This window comes from Branchiostoma belcheri, unplaced genomic scaffold (genome assembly GCF_001625305.1).
Source record: "Branchiostoma belcheri isolate BF01 breed outbred unplaced genomic scaffold, Haploidv18h27 scaffold121, whole genome shotgun sequence".
In the NCBI taxonomy this organism is placed as follows: Eukaryota; Metazoa; Chordata; class Leptocardii; order Amphioxiformes; family Branchiostomatidae; genus Branchiostoma; species Branchiostoma belcheri.
The window spans coordinates 688,390-713,442 of NW_017802614.1; the positions used below are offsets into that span (position 1 = coordinate 688,390).

The following is a 25,053-nucleotide window of genomic DNA, read 5'->3' on the forward strand; positions in this document are numbered from 1 at the left end:
TATGCCGGATCTCAAGAAAACGAGCAGGAGTCTGACACGTCATTAAACTGCGTTGAAATTACATCGTAAATAAAAGTACAAGGTAGATGAGTGGATGAGGCCGCTTCAGCTGATAGACGTCATACAAACGCATCCCTTTTTGTGATGATTAAGTCTTAAAAGTGATCCCAATCGGACGACTACAGCTGGGTTCGTGACCACTTCTGTACGACCTTTGGTTCTTCTCATTTTGAAGGTTTATTTCATGCCCATTTTCAAGCATGAATGTCAACATGTTATTGAACGAGCACAGAACAAAAGGCTCTGTTAACCCCCCGTTCACCTTTCCCTGTCGAGATAGATGGACGATATCCCAAAGTCATTGATTAAGCTCCCCACATCGTAGCGGCTCATTACGGCACACGCCGTGACATGTGGCTGGATTTCCGGCAGCCCGGCCCCGGGAGACGCGCACGAGACATTGACACCATTATCGGATCAGCGCTGCAACGAGCAGTCTGCTTTTCGGATCAGTAATTATCTTATTGGGCAGTTAACCGCCGGGGTTGAAACTTTCGGCACGGCGTCAGGACGTACAGGGCACTATCAGTCAGGCACGTATCTAGTCCCGCCAATCGATAACAAAGATTGAAATATGATCGTTCGTTTCAACAGTGAAGAAAACGTCATTCAGGTTGATAGAACTCAAAGTCATCCCAGCTGGTGTGCTGAATGCACACGAGCGGGTTTCTATGTGGACGCACATGTCGCAAGTAGGTCACGAAGGAAGGTCTCAAAATTAAAACGTTACTCTTCTAGACTTTCCTGTGTAGCGTGGCAGTATTGAATCACGGTGTCAGCTTGGATAGAGTCTAGATCTCAGTGGTTTGGGTGTGATAGGAAAACATAGCTTTCAGTGACGGTCTGTGGGTCATGATGGCAGCCGCTACCCAAGGCATAAGACATAAAGCTCACAGAGTGGACACAGTAGTTAGTCCCCTTGATATGCTGTGTTCTCTGTCACAAAGCGGAGGAATGTGGGGTGGCAACGTTAGGGCATGCGACAGCCTATCAGAAGCATTCGTATTATGACATGGCATGACGTCATATTTTCCCGCTCTCTGCAATACATGGGTGATTGTGCATGGCTATGGCATTGTGGCAACTGAGTTGCTACAACCAGTCTTTCTGACAAAGTTATCTATTGTTCAGCCATCCTAGCAGCCAGCAGTAAAAGTTACTATCATGCGAGTAAAAGAAACATGTTGCAAACTAGACTTACAACTAGTGGTTAGGATTTGGCGCTCTCACCGCCAAGGCCCGGGTTCGATTCCCGGTGTGGGAACCATTTGTCACATATGTCTAGCGGTAGGATCTGGGCTCTTAAATAATCAGGATTCACCACACCACACCAAGCCAGGGTACGATTCTCGCTTCAACTCTGTTTATTCGTCGCAGGTCACTTTACAAGGAAGTACATCAATATATATAACCATACAAGTTTGCAATGGGACAATTTAAGGCAGTAACAGTTTCCAAAAGGGGGGCAATTTATACTACGGGAATACAAGGCTAGGGCAAAGACACTCACCGGTACGGCTGAGGGCGCGAGTTACCGGGGCGGTAACCACTAAAGTAGACGATACCAAAATTAAGCTAACTGTCGCTGTGTCGCCGCCCTCGTGCAGATGACCTCCGGACCGCGGTGTCCAACCTCAGAATTGTGGCTCCAGACTGACCAGGCGGTCCGGGTTTCGTCTTAAGACATGAAACTAATTTACATAGATAAGGCCGAAAGGGTTAATTTGGGTTCTGATTTGCTTGCACGTGGACGGGGCGTAACCAAGTGACGTAATGTTTTGCCAAGTCAGGGAATTCCAGGACAGGGGAAGTTCCATTTGTGACGTCATCTTTTGCTGACGCAGGAATCTTAACTAACGGGGGAGTTTCATTTGCTACACAGACAGATTGTACCCTTTAGAGGAAGAATAAGGTATCTGTATAGAATTTACGGGCTTGAACTATACATTTTGAAAGGGACCCGCAGTGAAGTTGCTAGGAGCTAGCCCAGAATCTTTTCCCGCGGGCCCGCTAATGATGCCTATCTACAAAGCAGAAATCCACTTCTAAAGCGCGTACCATCATAAGACGCCCGTTTACGTAGTGATGACATGAAGAGAGCCTTTCACGACGCAGGTAATCCTCGCCTCGGGGTGCGCCGTTTCCAATTGGAGTGCTGCCCGTGAGAGGATACGTGTTGTATAGGGTGAAAACTGCATAGTGGTTCTACGTGTTGATGACGTCATGAGTTGGTGGGTTCTTTCCGTACTTGTCCTACTTGGCCTGGCGTGGTGACGTCATGGTGGCGTTCGGCCACACTCGACTGACTATAGCCGGCCCATGTGCTTTGCCCTTGGAAAAGGCACTCTACACGAATGACCTCACTCGACTCAGCTGGAAATGAGTTCGCCTCAGGACGTGCATCCTCTCCGATGGTTTCCCCAGCACAGAAATACTGCAAACCGGTTACCGATCACTGGAACGGCGTGTCCTCGTTTGGGTTTACTATCTACACTGGTGGACAAGACTAGTATCAAGAGTCAGGGACAAAAGGAACAACGGCAAATGCCTGATTACTCCTATGGGGAAGAGGTAGGTATGGATTAGAGGAGTTGTTTGAAGGTTTCCTTCGTGACAAAGTTAGGGGACGATCCTTGACCCTTTCCCAACACATTTGTGTATTGTATCGGCTATTACACATGTTTCGCTAAAATTGAATGTAGCGACAACCACGATGATTTCAGTGGAAGATACATAGCATTTGCCAATTGCCTACAGGACACATTTCGTTGAATCATGGAGGTAAAAAAATCACACCATGGTTAAATTAAAGGCATCCAATCAATTTCAGGGTGGCAAAGTCAATTTCATGGTCATTCTTAAGTAATTTGACTCAATCCTATCACATAGCATGCTGATATCTGTGAGGCAAAAATGCGATGTCCTTCACCGAAAACGGTTGCTTGTTTTGTATCACAGGCTGGTTCAAGCCTGTATGGGAGATCAATAAAAAATATGCTTCACATAGCTTGCCTTGGGGCTATTTCAAACACTTGAAGTATGAAATGATGGCGAAAATGTGCTAAAGAAATGGCAGTTTACGTATATGTTGATATCAGACAGATTTTCTCATCCTAAAGATTTTATTTTGAAATTGCACAGGATGCCTTTAAGACCGCGGATCATGAACGAATTTTGATCTCTTGCGCGAAAGCTAATAGAAACAACTGGACATAGAAAGGCCAGCTCCCATGGTCAGAAGTAGCCCCAGACACCTCTGTCCTCCAGCAGTCTACGTTCAACCGACATACCGGCAGTCTCTAGATCTATACATCAGCCACCACGAATCAATTTTTCATGACGTGTTGCAAATTTGAGTACAAGACAGGCTAATGTTCCGCATATTGGCTACAAATTAATTCCTGGGCTAACATTTCATAAAGCCATCTCTTTTCACCGGCGTATCGATCGGGGCCAGTGCAATTATTGTGTTTTGGGGGGAGGGCCTCTGATCTGGCGGTGCGCGCGTTCGGGTTCGTCGTGCGTTGTGATAGTGGTGGTGGTGGGTCCACAGTGGCACATTGGCACAGTGTAACTTGTCGATCATGTTTGCCTTTTAGTGACCGATGATTATGGAGACCTACAGCTGTCTTCAGACGCGAGAAGAAGCTGAACCTACACATATTAGCATGCTATAGATGTAGTAAGATAACAGACTTGTATCACTGTTTGTACATAGAATTGTATCACCATGACCTGTATTTAGCTCGTAGAATAAAGGCATTTCATTCATTTATTATTGCCATGAACATGACAAATAAATAAAGGTTTGTATAGGAAACATGTAAAAACTCGACGAGGTCTTCCTAGGTAATAAAAGACTCATTTTTCCAAATCGCTTCCCTGCAAGGTCTATTGTACCTTTCAATCCGGTACGTTGCAGGCGTTCAGCCTACGTGTTTATGGCTCCCAGATACCACATCTCACTGACTGATATCTCTACATACCCTCCGTACGTAACACTCCCGCGAGTAACGCAGGCCGGAACGACGCCATGCAACTTCACCTTCAGTTGTTCTCGACTTGTGTGAGGTGAGTTTACTTGAGCTCGTTGTTTTCATCGTTAATATCTCAGATGCAGTAATAAGAGAACAACTTAAGTCTGAACAGTTGGACTACGTGCGTCATTCAGGCCCTTACGATGAAAGCAGCCTTTTGAAGATGCCACGAGTCTGTAGGGTTCGGAGTGGGCATTGTACGAGCTCTCACATGTGTAAGGGTTGCCCGGGTGCTGCGGCCGGTTGGTATATAGTCTGACATTTTGTAAAATATCACCGTGTTTCGTGAAGCTTTGACACCTGACGCTCAAAGATGTCGCTGAACTTCTCTGATGAATGATTTCATCCTCCAGACAAGGCGTTCTAGTTTTACTGACGTCTTTGTTGAGAGTTTTGTTGGCGTCCCGTGATTTAGTAACACCGCTTCTTGTCTTTTCCTCACGTGAAGAGGCGGCGTGAGGAAAACGTGTAGTCAAAACAAAAACTGATCTTCGGGAAAACGTCGGTCCACGACAACAGACAGGTAATTTGTGTAAATTTGTTTTGACGAGAACCAGGAACAAAGAAATGATAACAGGAACAATGAACAAAGGATTTGCATCATATTTGTGATTGTGATACACTGTTGATATTTTCAATGAACTGAAGCAGACGGAAAATTTGAGTAATTTTTTTAGTCATTTTTGAAAAAAAAACCTCACAGTACGGATAAGTTCTTGATAGTAATGGGTTATTGTTATTTTTAAATATTTAGGAACATCACTGGGATCTAAAACGTGTGACGGTCCTAGTTTAGTCCTCCCTAAATCAAGATGGCTGTCGATGATTACTGCTGAGTTCTGGCCATACAGTCAGAGAGACAGGCCCAAACCACGGCTCTATGTTACCGGAATGTAGATGTCAATTTCTCCCAGCCACACCCAGGTATTGACTGAGTCTCCAAGAAAGCTACGTATATCAGATCGCCATATATATAGGACGAAACATGAAATAAAACTTAGGTTAGATCACGAAGGAAAACTGTTTCTTCGCCAATAATAGGCTGTCCGGTTTTGTACGCCGAGCATATTTTCTGGATAAAAGTGGTCGTCCTGTCTGACACAATATGAGCAGCGGCGATGAGAGAAACCATGCGTGATAGCCCCTTCCAGTCATACTTGTTCAAGTCAGACGATAGATCGAGCTGAATGTCAATGAAGAGATTTTTGCAATCAGTGAACTCCAGGTCAAGTATACATACACAGCTGTGTGATTCTATTCTTTCTGAATTCATAACTGTCTCAGATGATATGTTTGAAAGACGTGGATAGTAAGCAAAGATATGACCAACCCCGATAAAACGCTGCCTATGCTGAGGAGAATGCCGGTGTACCTCGAGCATATCAAGCGGTAACACATTCCATCCATAGCGGGCTCTAAATGAGGTTGAATGGAGCCGGCTAGACGGATAAATGGGTTAATCCCGCAGCAACACGAGCGGTTAGGAAGATAACAAATCATGTGATTGTCGTTAACCCGCTCGCATTTTTAAATTCCACAGTTTTTCATGATTTATCTCGATAATTACACAGAAACCATATCTATGTAAAGTACTTAATGGAGAAATCTGGTGCATATTGTTGTTAGCTGTGTGGGCGGGAAATAGGCCATCTGTAGGAAGGACGTCCGAGGAAATCATTGATAAGACGACATCACAATATCCACTCAAAATGGCGCCATTACACTTGATCACAAATATGTGCTCAGACGTCCCATCAGTTCGAATAAAATCAAAAGTAACGGCATGCGAGGGAGAACGGTCGGTAACGGTACAGAATTTATCATACTATTCTCTTGAAACTGTCAAGTTAGGCAGGCGGTCGAACAAGGGAATTCGACAGAAGAGTTGATAATGATCTTGTGAAAAGTGGTTGCGTCTGTACCCTGGGTACGGTGTAACCCGTTCGACGTGCCAGTCGTTAAAACCGTGGCTCTTCACGGTGCGTTTTTCCCGCCGCCACGGCGCCAGGGTATCTCAGGTCTTCCCAGAACGAATTTAGAATTACTATGAAAGTTATGTTCACAACGTTCGTGATTGAAAGAGCTTGAAATACTGACATTTTTTCAACACTCCTTCTCCCAAATAACGATGTAGCACAGTGCAGCGATGGAATATCAAACGTCTGTTCTCATTGAAGTGAATCTAAAATCTACCTTACATATACTCGGCAATTGCTAACTCAATGTATTTTCATTCATTGGCTTGGCTCCAACCGAGATTAGGACAACTTATATGTTATGAAGTTATCTTACCAGACGTTCATTCAGTACAAACCGTTTTGGCGTTAGTTTTCAATCCTAAAGGACATTCAGTATTTGATATTGAGAGAGCAATACTCCAATGTTCTGTGTTCTGTAGCTTTAATACTGGGCTCGGGAAAAACCTCCGTGACGGCTTCAGTTGGTGTGCCTTCAATTTCACACATTAACAATTCATCCTAAAGCCCCGGATGTCTGTGTGGGGAGGCCGAGGAGAGAGTGCGCGGGGCTGCCTGCATCCGGCCGCCCGACATCCCCAGTGAGCAACGCGATCGTTAATTTCCATGCGGAAAATTAACTTGCTCCGCAGTAATCACTGTAGATATTGCGTGGCATAAGGCCGGCCGAACCGCCGGACTCCATCAGAATGTGTAAAAAGGGGGGATACAGAGTATTTACTTTGCCGGGATGAGAGCTCTACCACAGGGTTCGCGGGCCGCAACAAGGCGGTGCGGAGATCGATCTCCCGCGCCAGGCACAGCCGCTGTAGGATTAAACTGCTTGGAGGACGGAAAGAAACCCATCAATCTCCCGTACATCCCACTCTATATTAAGCGGCTTTATCTCGTATCATCAGCGTAAACGCGTCGCTCAATGACAGCCCAAGCTCGCTGAAGCAATTAGTCAGAACCTATGGGCATAAAACGTTTGTATGATTGCACTTTAAATCTTGGAACGATAACATCGGGAACAGACCCGTGTCACCCGCTTGGAATAACAAATGTTCGCGCCGGCCCGACGGTTTTTACTCTCTCGGCTGTGGCGGCGAAGCGCCGGTCTTCTCTTAAATCATACCTCTGATGGCACTTCAATCATCTCCTGATACGATCGTCGTGAGACAGCTACCCTATCCAAATGTTCCCATAACACGGCATTACGTTAGTTTTAAGCTGGCCATACATTCCCGCTCCCCGGAGCGCTCTGACAGCAATAGGCCGGCTGAGCTGAGTTATCGCTCACGCAAACACTGCCTCAGCGGGCCGGGCAGGGTAGTAAAAACCACGGGGTATTGTAAGCCGGACATTCCCCACCTTTATGTCGCCATGTTACATGTTTGCAAAATATTTATTACACGCGTGTAAAATATGCTGATACACGTGGATTCTACTAACACAGAGGACGCGATGTATGAAATAACAACAGAAAAATGATATTTTACCTGGAAGCGTTGAGAAGAACTATTGTCCCCTCCCCTCACATACACCCACTCTTGTTAAAAAAAGAATAATCCAACATTTTCACGACTTCCCACCCTCTAAGTCTCCTGTGCTCTGTCTGGCTTGTCGAACGAAAGTGCGAAAAAACATCCCGAAAATCCTCTTAGTGTTGCTGTAAAGGTAATAAGATGCTAGGATCTAGGAAAGGGTTTGTGAAATGATTGGAGCAGATCTTTCGGAGTGCATGCATCCTTTCTCATGACATTTCCCAGGAGACGTCACGGTATGATATTCCTGTTTTATGGTAAACTGACATAATGTCTCGTTTTTCAATCTGCAATGAAACCATTTAATTTTACAATCAAATTTACCATACGTTATCCCATATTTGAAAATCATATCTGCAGAAAATGTTGGGACCATCTAGTTTCAGATTCAACTTCCTATCTACCAGAAGTGCCTCGAATGAATTGATTGTTGATATCATAGATAAGGCGACGTTTTAAAACATATGCATGTCAGTGTGCCTGTAGTTACTGTCACTTGACAATGTAATTATTGCTAAACATTTGAAACATAACCCGATAAAAACGCAGATTTGCAGCTGCAAGTTACAGGCACTGTCAATGACCTTTCTTTGTATTTATATCAACAACTGTAATTAGCCCATTTATATGTACGCCCTTATATAACAAATACAAGCGGGTTGAACCGGGTATTTCTGGTTATTACTAAATACCTGTATATCATCAACATGATATTCCAGTCGTCAACGTGCAACCATTGTGATATCCATGTGGTAGAAATACTGTAGATAGATCTGTGATGGCTTTGTGAAATTATTGTATTTCGTTATCAATTAAATTAAGGTACCGAATAAAAACACCACCAAAAAGTTCCAACAAATATGAATTCTGAGTGTTTTCCATGGACAACTCAGTTGTAGAAACATCCGGTTTTTACAACCATCCCCCCGATTACTTAGCGCTCCAAGTCGGACCACGAAATCTCACACTGCTGAAGTTACGGTGCCGACAAGTGGCTTCCATAAAACAACTGAAACAGCGCTCTGGTACCGAGGAAGTATCGAAGGAGAGAGTTTATTCTGACGACCGTAAGCCGGAGCGAAGGCTGGCTTCGGCTATGATTTCACACTTCAATATGTGCTGCGGCAACCAGGGCCTCGCGGGGCAATTAGCCGGAATCGATGGAGGCGAGAGAATCGTTTCGCCGGCTCTTTTCAAATTTTGGCGCTGACAGGACCCTAAGGAATGGCAGTCGAGTTGATTGGAGGAGAAAGGAGATGGTATGGTGAAGCACACACAGGCGCCTGAACGGGCTTTCAGAGGAACGGCACCGACACAGAACATACCGGCTTCAGATGGCCACCGGAGCGGGAAATCGGATAAAGGATTCAACCGGCGAATGCAAGATTGGCTCTATAACATTTATGTAGATACGACGTGGTTTGCGTCGTTTGTTCTAATTAGCGAAGACGCCTTAAAGTTCTTTCCGTCGCCTACGTCTTGCCTCAGTGGCTCAGTGTTCACGCCAGTAAACACGGTACATCTCACCCAGACGGAGCCGACTGGAGAAGTTGACATTGCCATGCACGGCAGCTCGTTTAAATGTCACCACAGCAGCGTTCTCTCGCTAAGGTTTTACATACATCCCTTGGGCTGAATATCCGTAAGTCGTACGCGTAACAACTTTAAATAAACAACATCACATGAAAAAGCGCATGGCTATGAAACAAAATAGCACTCGGATTAATGCAATCCAATAAACTACTTCAACTTAATTGTTATTCTCCTGCGTTGTTTGGGCCATGTGAGATGATCACATGCCGCATGTCCCTGTCCAGGAAAGGACATGATGCTGGTCTTGAAAACCCTGGAACGTCGTCGATGGGCTAAGCACTACCGGATATTAGGATGACTAGAAGTGCTGGTGAGTTATTGGTGGCGTGTACCGGTGCGTGACGGCTGATATTTCACCCGAATCTGTGATCTGCGCCGGAGGCGACTGAACGGACCACGAGTCGAGCAAATCTGAAATAAAACCTTACAGCAATCGGCGGGACAACTGAACTGTAGGATAGACGTTTATGGCGAGACGTTTCCAAACGGGCTTTTTCACGTTGTCTTAGACATACCGATATATGGATGAAAAAGTATAAAAGCACGGGGTATCATGTAGCCTCCGGTGTACATATTGAGCTAGAACGGGCTCAGAATGTACAAGTGCCTTTCGGGGGCGTGCGCCTTTCCCCGTTAAGTCCATGTTACCCCGGTGCCTAGCAGAGTGTATTAACGGTCGAGAGCAAAATGGATTGTTAACGCTCTGGGGATGCCTCCACGGAAGGTTTATCGGTCTTTCGATCCCTCTTAAAAATACCTGCACAGAAGCCTTTATGATAATGGGACGACAGATCGGGAATTAAAGGGAACAGAAAATGTTGGGGCACTCTGATCGCGGGCCCATAATACACTTCACATGATCCTGGTCCTGATAACGTGCTGCGGGAGATATCGTCCCGGCACAGATAGGTTAGTAAATAATGCATGGCTGCTGCCGTACAACCCGGGCAGATTACCGAGGAAGGAGGACTGAGAGAGATCGATGGTGCAGTCGGGTGATGGGGGATTAATTTGATTCCGGAGCTCCGTGCCTACAGATCGGGCAGAGTGCGAACGTGCGGGGTACAGTAGAGCACAAAGAGCACAACCTGACCGCCGGCTCTCAGCCAGATAACTATCATTTCAAACGAGGGAGGGGGAGGAAGGTTCCTCCACTTGGTGACAAATGAAATTTTACATAACCACGTAACACATGAAGGGGGCGGTTTGTAGAAATTGTTTTACGAAATTGAGGTCATTGTGGGTCTGTCTATGTCGTGACGTTACGGGAATCGTCTACACGATGATCGTTCAGCCAGCTGGGCACAATCACCTACTGTAGCGCTACTACTCTGACTCAGAAAGAACGATGCTACTTCCAGAGTTCGTGCGTAGCCTGACCTGACTCGTGGCAGAATACTACACACAATATAACTTCCCACAACTTTCCTGGCAAGGCTACTTGGTCACGCTTTGACCTCACAAGTCTACATAGAAATTGGATGCCGTTCAAAAGTACGCTTTTATGTTATTGATTTAACAACTTTCAGTGAATACTGGAAACTTTAGATATGTGCATGAGCACTGTGTGTAGTGTTGGGGAAAGAAACCGAAAGATCTCTCTCTCGGCCTCGTTACAGTAGTTTTATACGCAAAGAGACACAACCAGAGAAGCTCCATTAGGCTAAGTAGAGAGATGATATACTAGTAGTACCGTACCTCCGTCGGTCTCGTGCCACACGATCCCCTCCAGGTTGACGCTGGTTCCCGGCTCACATGGTCCCAGACACTCGGGCTCCGTCACCACGCCGATCTCGGTGGTGTTGGTGCCGACATGGCGCACGGACGGGGGTGTGGTCGGGGGCAGCACGGAGGGGATGAAGACCGGAGACTGAGCGGAGATGGGCGAGGGGGTGGGGGGAGGCGGCGGAGGGGGTGGGGGCATCAGGGGTGTACTATTGGACTGCTTCGTCTTCTCTGCCCCAGACTGACCCTATTGAAAAAACAACAACAACGAGCAATTTATTTCAATCTTCTAGTAAATCAAATATTGATATTCATAAAATCGTAAATTGTGCTCCATGTCCGTCTACTCCAGTTTTACCGTCACATAAAAAGGTGAGAGAGTGCACGAAAAAACTACGGAAGAAACTGAAGCAAATTTTTCGTCTCGCTAAAAATTTACCAGTGTGTAAATAACCAAAAATTTTCAACATAAGGCCAGCACCAATCACAGAACGGTAGGCCATATGGTAGAAGGTACGAAGGATGCCATGGACCAAATCCGAGTCAGAAAAGATATGCGGACGACGTACTGCGTCTATTTGTCTTCTGCCACGTACGTCACTTTCGGGAAAAATCGAAAAGGGTGCCCTAGTTTCTTGTGATCGACGAATGTTTCATGACTAGAGAGGGCCGGGTGAACAGCGATCATTTTCTGGCTGGAAATGGAGCTATGATGCGCGGGTGGAGGAGGAACATGACGCATGACATACCGACGACAAACGACCGCTGGCCTCCTTGGCAGTCGTCGCGCGTTGCCTGCATGTCCAAATTAAATTTTCTGCGCCGACAGAGAGATTAATGTGGCGGGAAATGTCGGGCAGACGAGACATATCCTCTCTCACCAGGGCTGGTGGAGTCCTCCTGGTCTCTAAACTTGACAATTCGTCAGGGCGCCAAATTCTGCTCAGATAGTCAGCGTCAAAGGCCGGAGACCAAATTTGTCACAAACTTTTGATAATTGAAAACTATGCCTTGGTTTAACCTTTAAAGAAAAATAACACACAAAAAAATGGTGTGAGAAATGACGAAAAGTTGCCAGTCAGTCTATTATTAACGACGCCCAGACGTCACTGTACGTGAGCCAACTCAACGGTCCGCACGCTTCCCACACACCGCCTCGCCCGTTAATTTTTGTCTGGGTGGTTTGATAAAAATTTAACGCTGAGTTGAAAACCCCCTACGTGACGGTAGCGAGCAAATTCCCAGCAATTCTCACCGGGTCGTTAGGATTTGTCAGATGCATCTATTTCTCCGTTGCCGGGCCGTTTTGATCGCTCTGTTCAGTTTCAGTGTGCATCTAGGTCAACACAGGCTGCATGTTGATGCCTCACCGCGGCCGTTACGGGCCGGGCGCGGGAACAGATCCACTACATCACTGTGGATTGCCTCTTCTATCGTCTGTGGATATATCACCCAGCGTCAAACAGAGGGAAAACTTACGGTATCAAAAAGGAAGGCCAGATCGTATGATTCCAAATGCAGGGCCTTACACACCCTGGATGATCAACATGCCATGGCGACAACTCGGTTGACAGTCGGCCAGAGTTTTGTGACCAGGAAAGCTCAATATGGAAGAAACTATCTTAGTATATAGTTTTTAAAAGCCAAGGATTAGATGGGTTGGTTAGGTCACTGAGACTCATCGTATCATTTTATTCTTTGTTTATCACTACCGTGAATGAAATCTTCCCCGGCTGATCTATAATCCATTCATACCAATCTAGCTGTCCAGGTAGCAGAAGTAATAAGACAAGGCTATTACAGCAACCCTTGTGAAATTGTTAAGTGCACTTGCCCCAGCCTCTAGTCTCACTGGAGACCGTCCCTCCTCGCTGGAGCTCGTTGAAGTGAGACAGCAAGACGGGAGCTACCGGAGTTATTGGATAGGTCGTAACATGTGCAGAATAGCAATGACCGCAGGGAAATAGAACGGGAAGCAAATCATCTCCGAAGGCTGATCATTATCAAAGCCTTATCAGAACCTTCATACATCACGCAGCGCCGGGGTGACCTACTGTGTCAAAATGATTAAGGAAATCTTTATTCTTGGTTTACCGATGGCGTGCAGGTAGCCTTTATTAGCCGGGTAGGATTCGATTTTCGCAGGCCTGTGCCGCGCAACCGGGACGGGCTGATGCCGGCTGAAATCGTCTGTTGAGCCCGACTGGCACGGAGATAAGAGCATGAAGAACTGCGCGTTCTGTAGACATTTGCACAGCACTTTGTTATTCTCCGTATTAAGGTAGACTAGCTGGAGGAACTTCTCCTGATGGCTGTGTGAGAGGGAGCTTCAGGGACTTACAGTTTAGACCGGCGGCTAGTAGGGTGTTAGTAATAGTATGGTCAGTGCAGGAATGGCGCCCGGGTGGCAGAATCTTCCGTTCTTCAGAGTATTTAAGCTTACTGAACAGTCTGTTAGCCGCCTTTCTGTGTGGCGTTTTTTTGTAAGTGTGGATTTTTACAGTTCCCTTTTAAAATGACAGCAGCTCTGTCGGTACCAAGGCGTGCATTTTGCGATTCAAATCTTTAACGGTCTTGGGCTTGATCCAAAATGGATTTGATTCACGGGAGAGATTGCAAACCAGTAGATTACACGCGAGGTGTAGAGTGTGTAAAGACAGCTTTGCTGATTCGCCTACGGTCTCAATTTATTCCCCAGTGATCATGATCGTGCGAGGAAACATACTGCAGCTCCTTGCCCCATTTATTTCTCGGTTTATCTCTAGTTATGTCAAAGACTCCTGTCTGATAATATAAAGTAGTGCTAACTCTGAAACATCTTTAGATAGATCAAAGGAAAATTTGACTAAATGTGACTAAATGTTGCAGTCCCATAAGATGGGAAAACGTGTCGTTCTTACTAACAAAACATAAAGAATAAATAAATAGAAATAACCTTTTCAAATAATCTTGATAAGATATTACTATCATTTCACATCTGAAAGCGCGATCTCATCTTTTGGGCTGCGATCTCACCTAAGACTCTATTGACGTCATCATCGCGCTGCGATGGACAGCCGAGAGATCTCTCCACATGATAAGGACGGTTCCACCGTTTGAGAACGAGCTCGTCATTAGCATAGTCATGAGAGTCGTGATATCTGCCTGCAGCTAGTGTACATACGGGTCAGATGTTAAGCTAACTGTTATACACGTGAGATATGCAAATATACTTTGTAATTTGAATAAACGTGTAGGCCATGTTTTATCACGGAATGCACAAATGTCCTTGATATCATGCGCGTAGCCATCGATCCACGAACGATTTTGAGCTACGTACTGATGTGTGTGTACAAGGTCATTCCTTTTTGTCTCTGTCACGTATTTTATTAGTTTCCCTGTGCAAACAAATGTGATAATCTTTCTTCATTGGGACACGCAAATTTGAGTGATGAGTAGTAAGTTATAATGATATACACGTAATGATATATCAGATTCTTCTTATTGTGAGTCATACCGTTGAAACATTTGGTATGATAGATCATGGATTTTCTAGCGATCAACACTTGACAGTAATTATGCAAAGATTCATATATAGAAAGTACGTCGATTTATTTCGCGTAGACACGATGTAAATCATACAATGTACGAGACCACGGCACATTGCATCTAGTCTCCACCAAACTCTTTTGCAGGCTGAATAAATAGTAGAAATTGTGGACATGGTCATAGAGGATCCAACTTTTTCCGTGCAGGACCCTCTATGACCGACTAACTGCCCTGGTCAGTTACAGTCCTTTTCAGGCCGATTTGTATCATTTATTTGGCCTGCAAAGAAGTCTGGTGGAGACTGCACCGCATCATCCGAGTAGCATCGTTCTGGTCTGCAGCGTTCTGGACCAGCCATGCTCTGATCCAGCCATGCTCTGATCCAGCCATGCCTACCGCCGTATCTGCCAGCGATCTGTGATGTTTACACTGTCCACACGGAGCTGACAAACACCATCACGCCTCGGTACTGCCAAGCGTGCACTACCAATGCTCGCACGCCCCGGCCAGGCTGTATCCTGCAGGTGGCGATAGTGGGCCCATCGCCCGGGACATACCCGTCATTCCAGCACCCTCATCCTCCGGGTATCCACCAAGGCGAGCTCGGGTTGTAGTAAATTGATAACGGCAGCTAGCCGCAGATTCAGACGGGACAGCTGGGGGAACTATCGCGAGGGTTTCATTACTAGTACTTGTTCGGAATTGCTTTGAGTCCGTGTGAATATCTGCAGAGCAATGGTTACTTTGGTGCAGCATCAACAGGTAATGAAGCGGTGAGGACAGGACGCGGTAACTCACGTACAGACAGCGGGAAGGGAGCACAGACTGAGCGGCACTTTGGCAGTCACCGTGAGGAGAAGCAGCAGAGGAAGTTGAACACAAAAGTCAACAAACTAGCCCGGCGAACCTTCCTCAGGGCTCAACGCTGTTGACGTCTGCGAAGCAGTTGTGGCCAAGTCCTTTCAACAGCCGCCAATTTCGGTCCTCAGATTCCCCCCACGCGTATCCCTAGTTCAATTTATGACATTGCAATAAGAGGCTGTTTTTCTCGAAACCTGAAGTGTCCCTGAGGTCGGATGGGAATTTGCAGAGTGAAACCGAGAGCTGACACAACTCTTTAAACATCACCTTCAGAGGTCAAGGCGATCGACCCTTCGGCCTTTCACATCTTCATCGTTCTTGGAATGTTTGTCACGGCTGAAGCTCCAGGTAAAACGGTTTTCTACTCCGGGAAACAGCCAGGGGCCCGCTGTCTCAACTACTTTTACAGGAAAGAGCACTTCTGCCAAGGACCTTCGTGCCTCTGCGATCAAGGACCTGCTTTTTGGCAACTTTTCTGGTAACCCAGAACTCTCGTCGGCTATGACACCTGCACCTCTGAATGCAATAATCATGTGCCAAAACCTGGTTTACAGACGTCTTACTGTAGACACAGCTGGCCGCTAGAATATAACCAGTTCTTATCAGGACAGGTTTCAACAGTAAGGTTTTTCCTCAGTAAAAGTAACGGACAGATCTGACATCCCACTGACATCACCATCAAGTCAAGCGCAAGTGTCAGATTCAAGTGAATATGTTGCAGCAATCATAAGAAGGCATACTTGGAAGACACAGCAATAAATATATTTTCTTGCCGTTTGACTGAACCGTATTTAAAACCTTGGTAACTTGTCATATGTTGTATAAATGTAAGTAAACCTATATGTTTGCCGACCACAGGTCACAAGCCGGCAGTAAACAAACGTCCACTGCTGCCACTCTCACAAGCACTCGGCAGGACAAAAATATACGAACCGTCGTAACTTAACCACAGATGTAACATGCAAAATAACACTGAAATAAGTCTGCACACCAAAATACACAGGGAATATTGTTTCGGTTTATGTCAACGTGATGGAATGAAATATCACCAACCATAACTAAAGGCCAGATTTAGCATCACCAACTCATTTGTTCTGACGAAACCCGCAACTCCTGAAATCGTCATGAAAACCCCCAGCTGGAATTTGATAGTTACTGATCTCCTTATACAGACAGGAATGACAGATAAACCTCAAATGTAACCCAAGATAAACGTGTTTGTAACGTCCTACTTATCGTCCCCCGGAGCTTCCTGTGTGGAATCACGCCGAGGTACGGTCGACAGATCAGTTCACGGCTTGTCCGACCGCCGAGGTCGAACCTAATTACCGCTTCAGCCGTGGCGGGGGTAACGAGGGCGTGACAGCCGACGGAGACGGGCCGTGTGTCTCCCCGGGAAACCCGCGGCGGGGTACGGTCGGCTGATCTGTGGCACTATCGCTAACTACAAGGTCATTTCCAAGTATACAAGTTCAAGGCAACATCACCACATTGTTGTTGGTTTCTACAAATATCTAAGAGAAAATGTGTAGACGGACGTACAAAAAAAACAACCGCCAAACTCGGAATCTCATGCATGTGATTATCTGACATCCACAAGGACGAAATCGCTCAGTAGGAAAATCGAATCAATCACGCTTCACGAATTCACTCACAGTTTTTGATTAGTTATACAAGTGTTACCACTCAATATCGGCATTTTTTTTAATGTATCCGTGGTAAAAACGGTAATACTGCTGTAATTGAAGTAAGCTGTCGGGTTATGGCAAAAAAAGAGCCCATGAATTATTTGTAATTCAATATGGAATCAAAAATCAATTATTTTGGAAATCATAACTCAACAGAAGTGTAGCCTGTGTTGCATTTATACCGGTTATTCCCACGAATGACAACCTAGGGACCAGATCAAACATTCTCAAAGGTTTCCAAACAAAAGCGAATTTCCCTTTAACATCAGTATTGTATGGGTACTGTTCCGGGATACGGTGTTAACTTTATCGAATGCTGTCTGAAGAGGACCGATTCCAGCCATTGCCGGTGATTTCCGATGTTCCGTTCTTACCTCCAGCTCGGCTGTCCCGCGCCTGTGAAATATGAGCTGTTCTTATCACATTCTTAATCGTCACAACACGGCTCCGTTCCACCCGCCTCCTGTCATATTTCTCTCCCCCTCTCACACACGCCGCGGGAACCCGTGAATTATTCTAATCGATATCGATTTACAAGAACGTCTCCGCCAAATGAGTACACTTTAGTACCCTATAAATCACCGCAGCTTTCCGCTCACCCGATTACGTCCCAACTGATATGTGAGTGAGTGTGTGTGGAGAGAGAAAGATGGGGGAAACAGAAAGGAATGTAAACCAAGGTTGCTGACATAGGATTTTACACACGAGTATACATAACAGACACTCCAACCTTCGCGTGTCATACTTAATGGGACTTATGATCATCTACGATAATTTTCTGTTGGACTTGCCAATTGGCATTGCCCCCCTCCCCCCTACGACAGGCGCTTGATACTTTGAGTGACTTGGAGCTTGCCCCCTGCCTGTCAGTTGCAAATTATCCAATCACTGCGACGCCCCCACCTTGACCCGGTTTCCCCTCACCCCTATCTGGCTCCCACTCAACAACTGCTACTCTTTCCCGCGGTGCGGCGCACGCAAGGGGCAATACATTTGCCGTTCCAACAGCAGGAGAGCGAAAAACTTCAATTTACACCTGTCACAACGTATTTTCTCGGGGGGGGGGGGTATGCATGGTGTTATCCCAACAAAACTTCAAGAAAGTTCCTGTCCCAAATACCACACTAGCAAGTTTCACAGGACTCCTTCCGTTGAACCGCCAATTCCTAATCTCCGCACTCAGCCGAGCTGACTATCGATCTGAAGCAGGCTGGATCCCTTCTTCCTGGAATTGTTTGGCCGACCGCTCCAGCCGTGGAAAGGCGACACCAAATGTACGGATCTGACCCGGTGATTGACGACCGCTCCAAACGGGAGGAAGCCGCGCGCCTGTTTATCTGGATACCCAGGTGCTCGGGAACAAATCCGGCTACTCAGTTGCCTCTGGTCCCGGGAGAGTGGCGACTTCCTTAGCCCACAACCACGAGGAAAGAAGGTTACGTGCAAGTCTTAACCCAAAGGAAAACTGATATAGAAGCCATCGCATTCATATGCATGCCATCCACATCCTACCGCCTTTCATGGAAAGGTGTTAGGTGCAATTTGCAAGTGTATTCAGGTGGTCCTGTTGGTGCATCTCTGATACCACTACTGTTGTTTCGGTCTTCCAAGCTAGAATAGCTGGCATCACGAAGGTTGGATAACTAATGATAGAATCTAGGAGGTCATGTAAACTGGTGTCTAGAGGAAAGTCATTGATAAAACATGGCCAACTTGGCTGAAGACTTATCAAAATCTGTGCGTAGTACGTTTAGTTCTTAAATCAATATAGATACTGTTTATGCACTCCAAACACTTGCCACAGTTCCACAGACATCTCATCATCCTTCAAACCTTTCCAAACAAGTCCCAGGCCAATCGTCAAGTAGATTTTAGGAAGTGTATCAGAAATCATAAACCTTCCCGTCCAACAATACACAACATCTGCTTAAAAATCAGACCTCTGTGTCTCCTAGTACCTTCTAACCACCGTCTGCCTCCTGTCCTGTCACCGCTGAGTGTGGTGTGTGGAAAAATGACTAAAACGTGCGCCGTGACAGGACGCATCCGCGCTCCCCATCCGCCGCCCACTGAAACTTGTGCCAAGCGCTACATGTCTGCTCTGCGAAGTCAGTGTTCTCGAGTCTGTGTCTGTTCTATTTTGCCTGGAGTCTCCTAACCTCAAGGTCATGACTATTGGGAAGTGGTGTAAGGTTCGAAGAATGTGTTTCCTCTGTACCAAGTACGAACAGAAGGGATTGTGTTGGTGGTTTTCGACTCAATGCCCATGAACAAATACAATTTTCTGGTTAAAATAAAATAAAATAAAAGACAAGTAGAGAGGAAACACGGATGGATTTTTAAACACACAAAAAGTATCCCTTGCGCGCTCAATGATCATCACCACATTGTCCCCTCTATCTACGCCCTGGTGTTTGTTGAGAAAATTGAATTTCCATTCTTCCGCATGTTGACAGTAATGGTGAGATATACGGGCCGACCTTGGCACACAGTCCCGCTTCCTGTCAGATGTCGGTCTGTGGAACCAACGTGACGTAATCTGTCCTTTTACCTAGTCCCTGTCGGGTTGCTGGGACAACTAGAAATTGGCTGAATAGGGACTAGGCCTAGACCTAGGGTGAATGATTTGCCAGATAAGTCATTGTTAAACCGGGCATAGAGTTACACTGGAGTTCCACATAGGCAATCCCCGGTTGGAGGATCAATAGCGTAATATAGACTGAAAACTCGTGATGAGTGGGCGATCTGCGTTGGGGGCGGATTCGTGATCTCTGTCATTGCGTCACGTCAGTTCCGTCCTAGTGGTGTCTGTCCATGCCGTGGGTGTAGATGACTCAACCATGTATGATACAAATATACTTTTCGTCCAAAGTTTTGCTATGCAGGAACTTTTTGTCCTATGGTATCTGTCCAAGCAGCCGGTGAACATGACTCAAATACAATTTTGTATGATGTTATAAACGTTCCATACAAATAAACTTTGTCCAAACTTTCGCTATGCAAGAACTTTTTGATGGACTCGTAACTGTTAGGAAGCGGTGTCGCTGTTTGTTGGGAAAGCTACAGTTTACTCAAAACCGTCCCCAAAGTGCGACAAATGTGTTTAACAACTAGTACACGTTACTGTCCATGATCTGTACCTTCAAACCACGACCCCCCGCCTCATGACAAACGGACGGTCCCGCCAGGATGTTCTCTAACAAGCTGGTGTGGAGGGTGACACGGGAGCAGCGCTAAATACCGCCTGTCGTCTCAGCTTCAACATTCAAGCAGATGTAGGGGGTAGAAAACCGTAATGTGTTGTGACTGGCCGGGCTCCTCTGACAGCCACTACCCCCCAATTACCGGAGTGTTCCCCCGCGCCACCGCGGCGGGACCCGCCGTCTCTCCCCGGGGATTACCCGCTATCACGCCAGACAACCCGCCCGCTAATTGAGCCTGTCCCACTGGCTTTACACGCTTACTTACAATAACCACCCTTTTTTAAAACCGAAAGCCAACCTTAATTGGGAGCCGTTGCTATGAAATTGCTACGCTGTATTCATCATATAGCCATCTTCCGCCGGTACCTTCCTGTATCTTGCTGATATCTCTTATCTTAGGCGGCAGTACATGGCGGAATTAAGGCAGGAAGCTGATCTCTTAAAATGATGTGTCCGCAGGATCTTGTAGGCGACTTCATCCAGTTTTGATGAATGGCGGTGGTAAATAGGAGCTATCAGTTGGCCATAATATCTTTGACATTTGCAGCGAATCTCTGCTGATATTCTCTGGAAAGCCGTTCCTTCCACGGTCACGGTTGTGTGAATGTGGAACACGCGACCCGTGTGCGGAACCCACGAGAGTTATGTTAATATTGTAAAACATTGCAAATCCCTCTGTGCCGGGATTCAACGCCGGCGACTATTTTCTCTGATCTACTCCAAATCGCTAGAGATTCTTTTCAACTCAGCAATTTTGTTTTATGTCAAATTTATCATAACACAGAGGATATGTAGAAGCGGGAAGGATTGTTTCTGCGCGGCGCGAGCTAGGCGAGGGTTATGTGGAACGCCGGATGGGTGAACATCTTGGAAATATGTCAGCGGGGTCACACTAATCTGACCTCGCAGGAAGCTTTGCGGCCGTCCTCTGGGCACCGTATTCGTGAGCTGGCAAACATAAAATCCCCGTCTAGCTCGTACAACAGCGCGGGTTGGGACAGAAGAAACGTTACACGAAGCATAACACAGTTACAAAACAGTATCACAGGTTCTAATACATCCACCTTCTTTGTAAAAACGGCATGCATTTTAACAGCAGAGACTAGCAGGCAGCTTCTAACATGCACAGATCCCCCCTCTAAACTAAATATGATCCGTCCCTTATTGCACACTCATTAATTGCTCAGGTGGTGATCAGTCTAATCGGGGACACAGGGCTACAGGGGCAGACCGTTGGCACTAGGTGCTGACACGGCTCATCCCCCAGGAAAACCTCTCCACACAAGTGAACAGCCCTCTCCCATCAAGCCCAATTCTGGCATATTTACGGCCGCTAAAGCGTGCGTAAGACTAAGAGGTAGTAGACGTTACCTTATCGGCTTTTTCTGCCTTGCTGGCTTTCTTGCTTCCCTTGGAGGTCTTGCCGCCGTGGCTGGAGTCCTTGGATTTGTCCTTGTCCTTTTTAGGAGAACTTTTACCTTTGGTCGCTGCTTTCTCCTCCCGTTTGGCGTTTTTGCCTGAACTGGTGCATTTTTGCCCATCCTCGTTACCATGGGAACTTTGACTATTGATGTTCGTCCCAGTCGACTCGTCATGCTGGCTCAAAGCCTCTTTTGATGGATTCCCGCCATCTTTATTGGCCTTTTCGTTATTCCGTCCTCCCTTCCCGGCGCTGCCTCCCCGCGCCTTGCCCGGTTTGTCCTGACCAGACGCGGCCTTGCCAGCCTTCCCCGCCGCCGTAGGTACAGCACCGGGGCTGCTCTCCCCGTCAAAATCGTACTGGGAGTCGCCATCTTTCTTCCCCACGTTCAGATCTGAAATACTATAGGAAGTCTTCGCTCCATTCACCCCTTTGCTGCGTTTGACTTTCATTTTCAGGTCCTTTCCGGCAGCTCCAGTCTTTGACTCCTTCTGCAGTGAAGGAGCGACCATAATTTTCTCTTCCTCTGCTCTACGCCGGTCCTTCTCTAAATCTGCGTCCAAATCGATGATGAGGTCGCCGACCCCGACTTCCCACTCGTCTCCGCTATCGTACAAGCCGTGTTCCTGGGTCCCGAGTACTGCTGCCATCTTCCCTCACACGGAAATCCGCGGCGTCATGACGGCCTGGCTGTGTTTCCCTCGGCAGGCCCTCAGCAAGCTTCCTGCGGGGTACAAGAGAGAATCGCGCCATTAGGACCCGGTTACAAGTCTGCGCTCTGCGCGATCGCTGGCAAACAGATGAAATGAGCAGCGATTCTATCTGTCAGTCGCCGGGAGCGAGGGCTAGCGCTGGTGTGGCAATAATAAATGCAGGGCTGCTGCCGGGCTTGCATGTGGCGGGGATTAGTCAAACGCCAAACGACAGGTCCGATCAATCAACCACTTTGCCTGCCGCCCAGTGCCCCGTCTCATCGCCGGTATCAGGACAGCTGAACTACAAATGAACTTGATGGAGGAATAATATGATGCAAGTGATGGCCAATTATATCATGTAACCTCGCGTTTTGTGAGATGTGAAATAAACTAAAAGCCCTTCCGAAGTGATAAAACCCTGCCTCACCAGACGACTGATCTCTGTGCTCCGCGCCAGCCCGACTTGCAGATGACTGTGATTGAATGACCTACGCCTCATCGCGACATAAAACACATCCTTTTTTCTCTCTCGCAAAGATGAAGGCGTAGGATAGACAATTATGTTCTCTAATCGAGGGGAAGGGGCGGTCCAGTCGAAACGACTGCAGGGCCGAGTGGGAGCAGCTGTCGTAGGAAATGTACAACACTGTAAAAACCACAGGCGGAGCGCAGAAACAAGTACACTCATCAATCCTCACGGATACATTTGTGTACACAAAACGACATAAGCTTGATTGTAGATTGTTTCTCTATTGCTAATTTTCAAAGACCGTCACATCTTTTAACAGTTGAAAGAAATAAAATCTTTTTGGCAACGGATACAACGAGTCAGTATACGTAGTAGCTTTGCATTGTTCAACAAGAAAATATCTCTCAATAATACACTTACGCTAACTTATCAGCAGTATACATAAGATCTATTGGCAACAAAAGCAAATTTACGGAGTTGTTGCCGAAGCTATTGCCACAAATTGATCTTTTTGTGAACATTTCCCGGGCCACCCAAGTAACAGCGGCTGTGAAACGCGCTTTAGCAAAGACATGCATTCTTCCCAACTCTCCACGGCTCGACACATCGTATATAAACTGTATCCGAGCTGACAAGAGCAATAACGTGATCTATTCATCTCCCGTCCGCACACGTGAAGTGTACGCTGTGGTGTTAACCTTGACCAACTGGAGTTTCAAAGACGAGGTTTTTGCCCTGGCCTCTAACACCGCAGCCAAGGACAAGTGCAAGGATACGGCGCATTCCGTGCGTACCTTCCCCTGGCTCGCACGGAGCGGAGTGTGTGTCAGGCCGGCTGGAGGAACCACGTACATCAGCAGGACTAGCTGCATTCCTCCCCAACACCAACCCCGGGAGAGAAAGTCGATGTTTATACATTCCGCTCCAGTGATAGGGGTGCTGCATGTCGGCGTGGCAGGCTGACAAGGGCTGCCGATTGTCTCATCTGGTACCAAGCCATCATGAGTCAGGGACCGACCGTTTTATCAACAGGCAGGGGTTCGCTGTCTATGGTATAGGCCGGGAACTGATTATCCATCCATCAATCGATTCATGTATTTGTCTCCGCCCTTGGCACAGAAAATCGCTGTTAACTGTGATACCGATTAATTGAGTGTTTGGTTGGCTTGTAGGTTAATTGATTGGTTGTCTTTGAAGCTTAAGCACAAAAATTACGCCTTTAATGAAAAGCTCACACATATCTTAGTGTGTCGCTCCGAGAAGGTTCACACTTGAACACTTCAATCATCGTCTCATGTTTAACTGTTGGGAAACACGAAATGAGCCCAGGTATGTTTGTTGACAGAGGAGACAACTTGACACCACTTAAGAGTCAGACCTTTGAACCACAGGCCCAACTCATCTGGGGACTTTGGCGGCAACGTCTCACATCTAAAGGCACAACTTGATGTGGAAATTAGCCATGACCTGAACTTTTCAAATGACTCTCTTCTCAATTGAGAAGTGAGCGGAAGATGGTAGTTTCTATCAAAGCGGGACAAAGGGTGGATGATATACTTAACCACCAGTAGCCAAGCGGAATGACCTCTACATGTAAAAGCAAAACCATGGCAGAAGCCACTGAAAGCTCATAACATAAATGTCACGAAGAACGATAAACAAGACACATCAAAGAGGAAGTATCGAATACAGTAGGGTCCTAGTCAAATGTTGAACGTTATTCCAACACAACGAGTACAGGCAGATGGAATTTTCAACAATCTCGTACTGTACTCGTTGTGTTGGAATAAAGTTCAACATTTTACTATGTTTACTACCAACACAGATGAACTTTCATTCATTAACAGAATATGCTTGGACACAAGCCGTTCGATGAACAAGGCGGTACCGGTTACCTACTGTATATACGGTACAGAACAACAACTCAGTTGTCGCGTGTAGTCGTTCAAAGCGTCGACTCATCACAAGTGTCTTTCCTTCCTTCCTGCAAATTTGCTTGTATTTTCAAATAAAAAAGTTCCTCCAAATTCAAAGAAAAAAAAAACAACAGCTGTAGCTAACTATATTTTCCGGCAAAACTAGTACTAGTCGTCAACGATATTTGTTCCAAAAAAGTACATTCTTCTACCCGATTCTCACAAATAAGTAGTAAACCTTACCAACATATAACAAAGTATCTTATATCCAGAAATTTGCCCTCAGACGACATTTGTCAGGTCAGGTGTTTTTCCTGCCAAACTCTACACTGTATCATTTTCAGCGTTTTGAGTTT

General features: G+C 46.3%; 1 protein-coding gene across 1 annotated transcript in view; it reads right to left on the minus strand.

Moving 5' to 3' along the window:
• The window catches only part of LOC109463003 (zinc finger protein 608-like), a 32,700-nt gene extending 10,433 nt beyond the window's left edge, over positions 1–22,267 (minus strand). Inside the window, exons 1-2 of the mRNA XM_019759650.1 lie at positions 21,569–22,267; positions 10,891–11,164 (exon numbers count right to left, since the gene is read on the minus strand). Coding sequence (XP_019615209.1) covers positions 10,891–11,164; positions 21,569–22,267 — 973 coding nt within the window. The remainder of the gene's footprint in view (positions 1–10,890; positions 11,165–21,568) is intronic.
• Between the last annotated feature and the right edge of the window lie 2,786 nt (positions 22,268–25,053).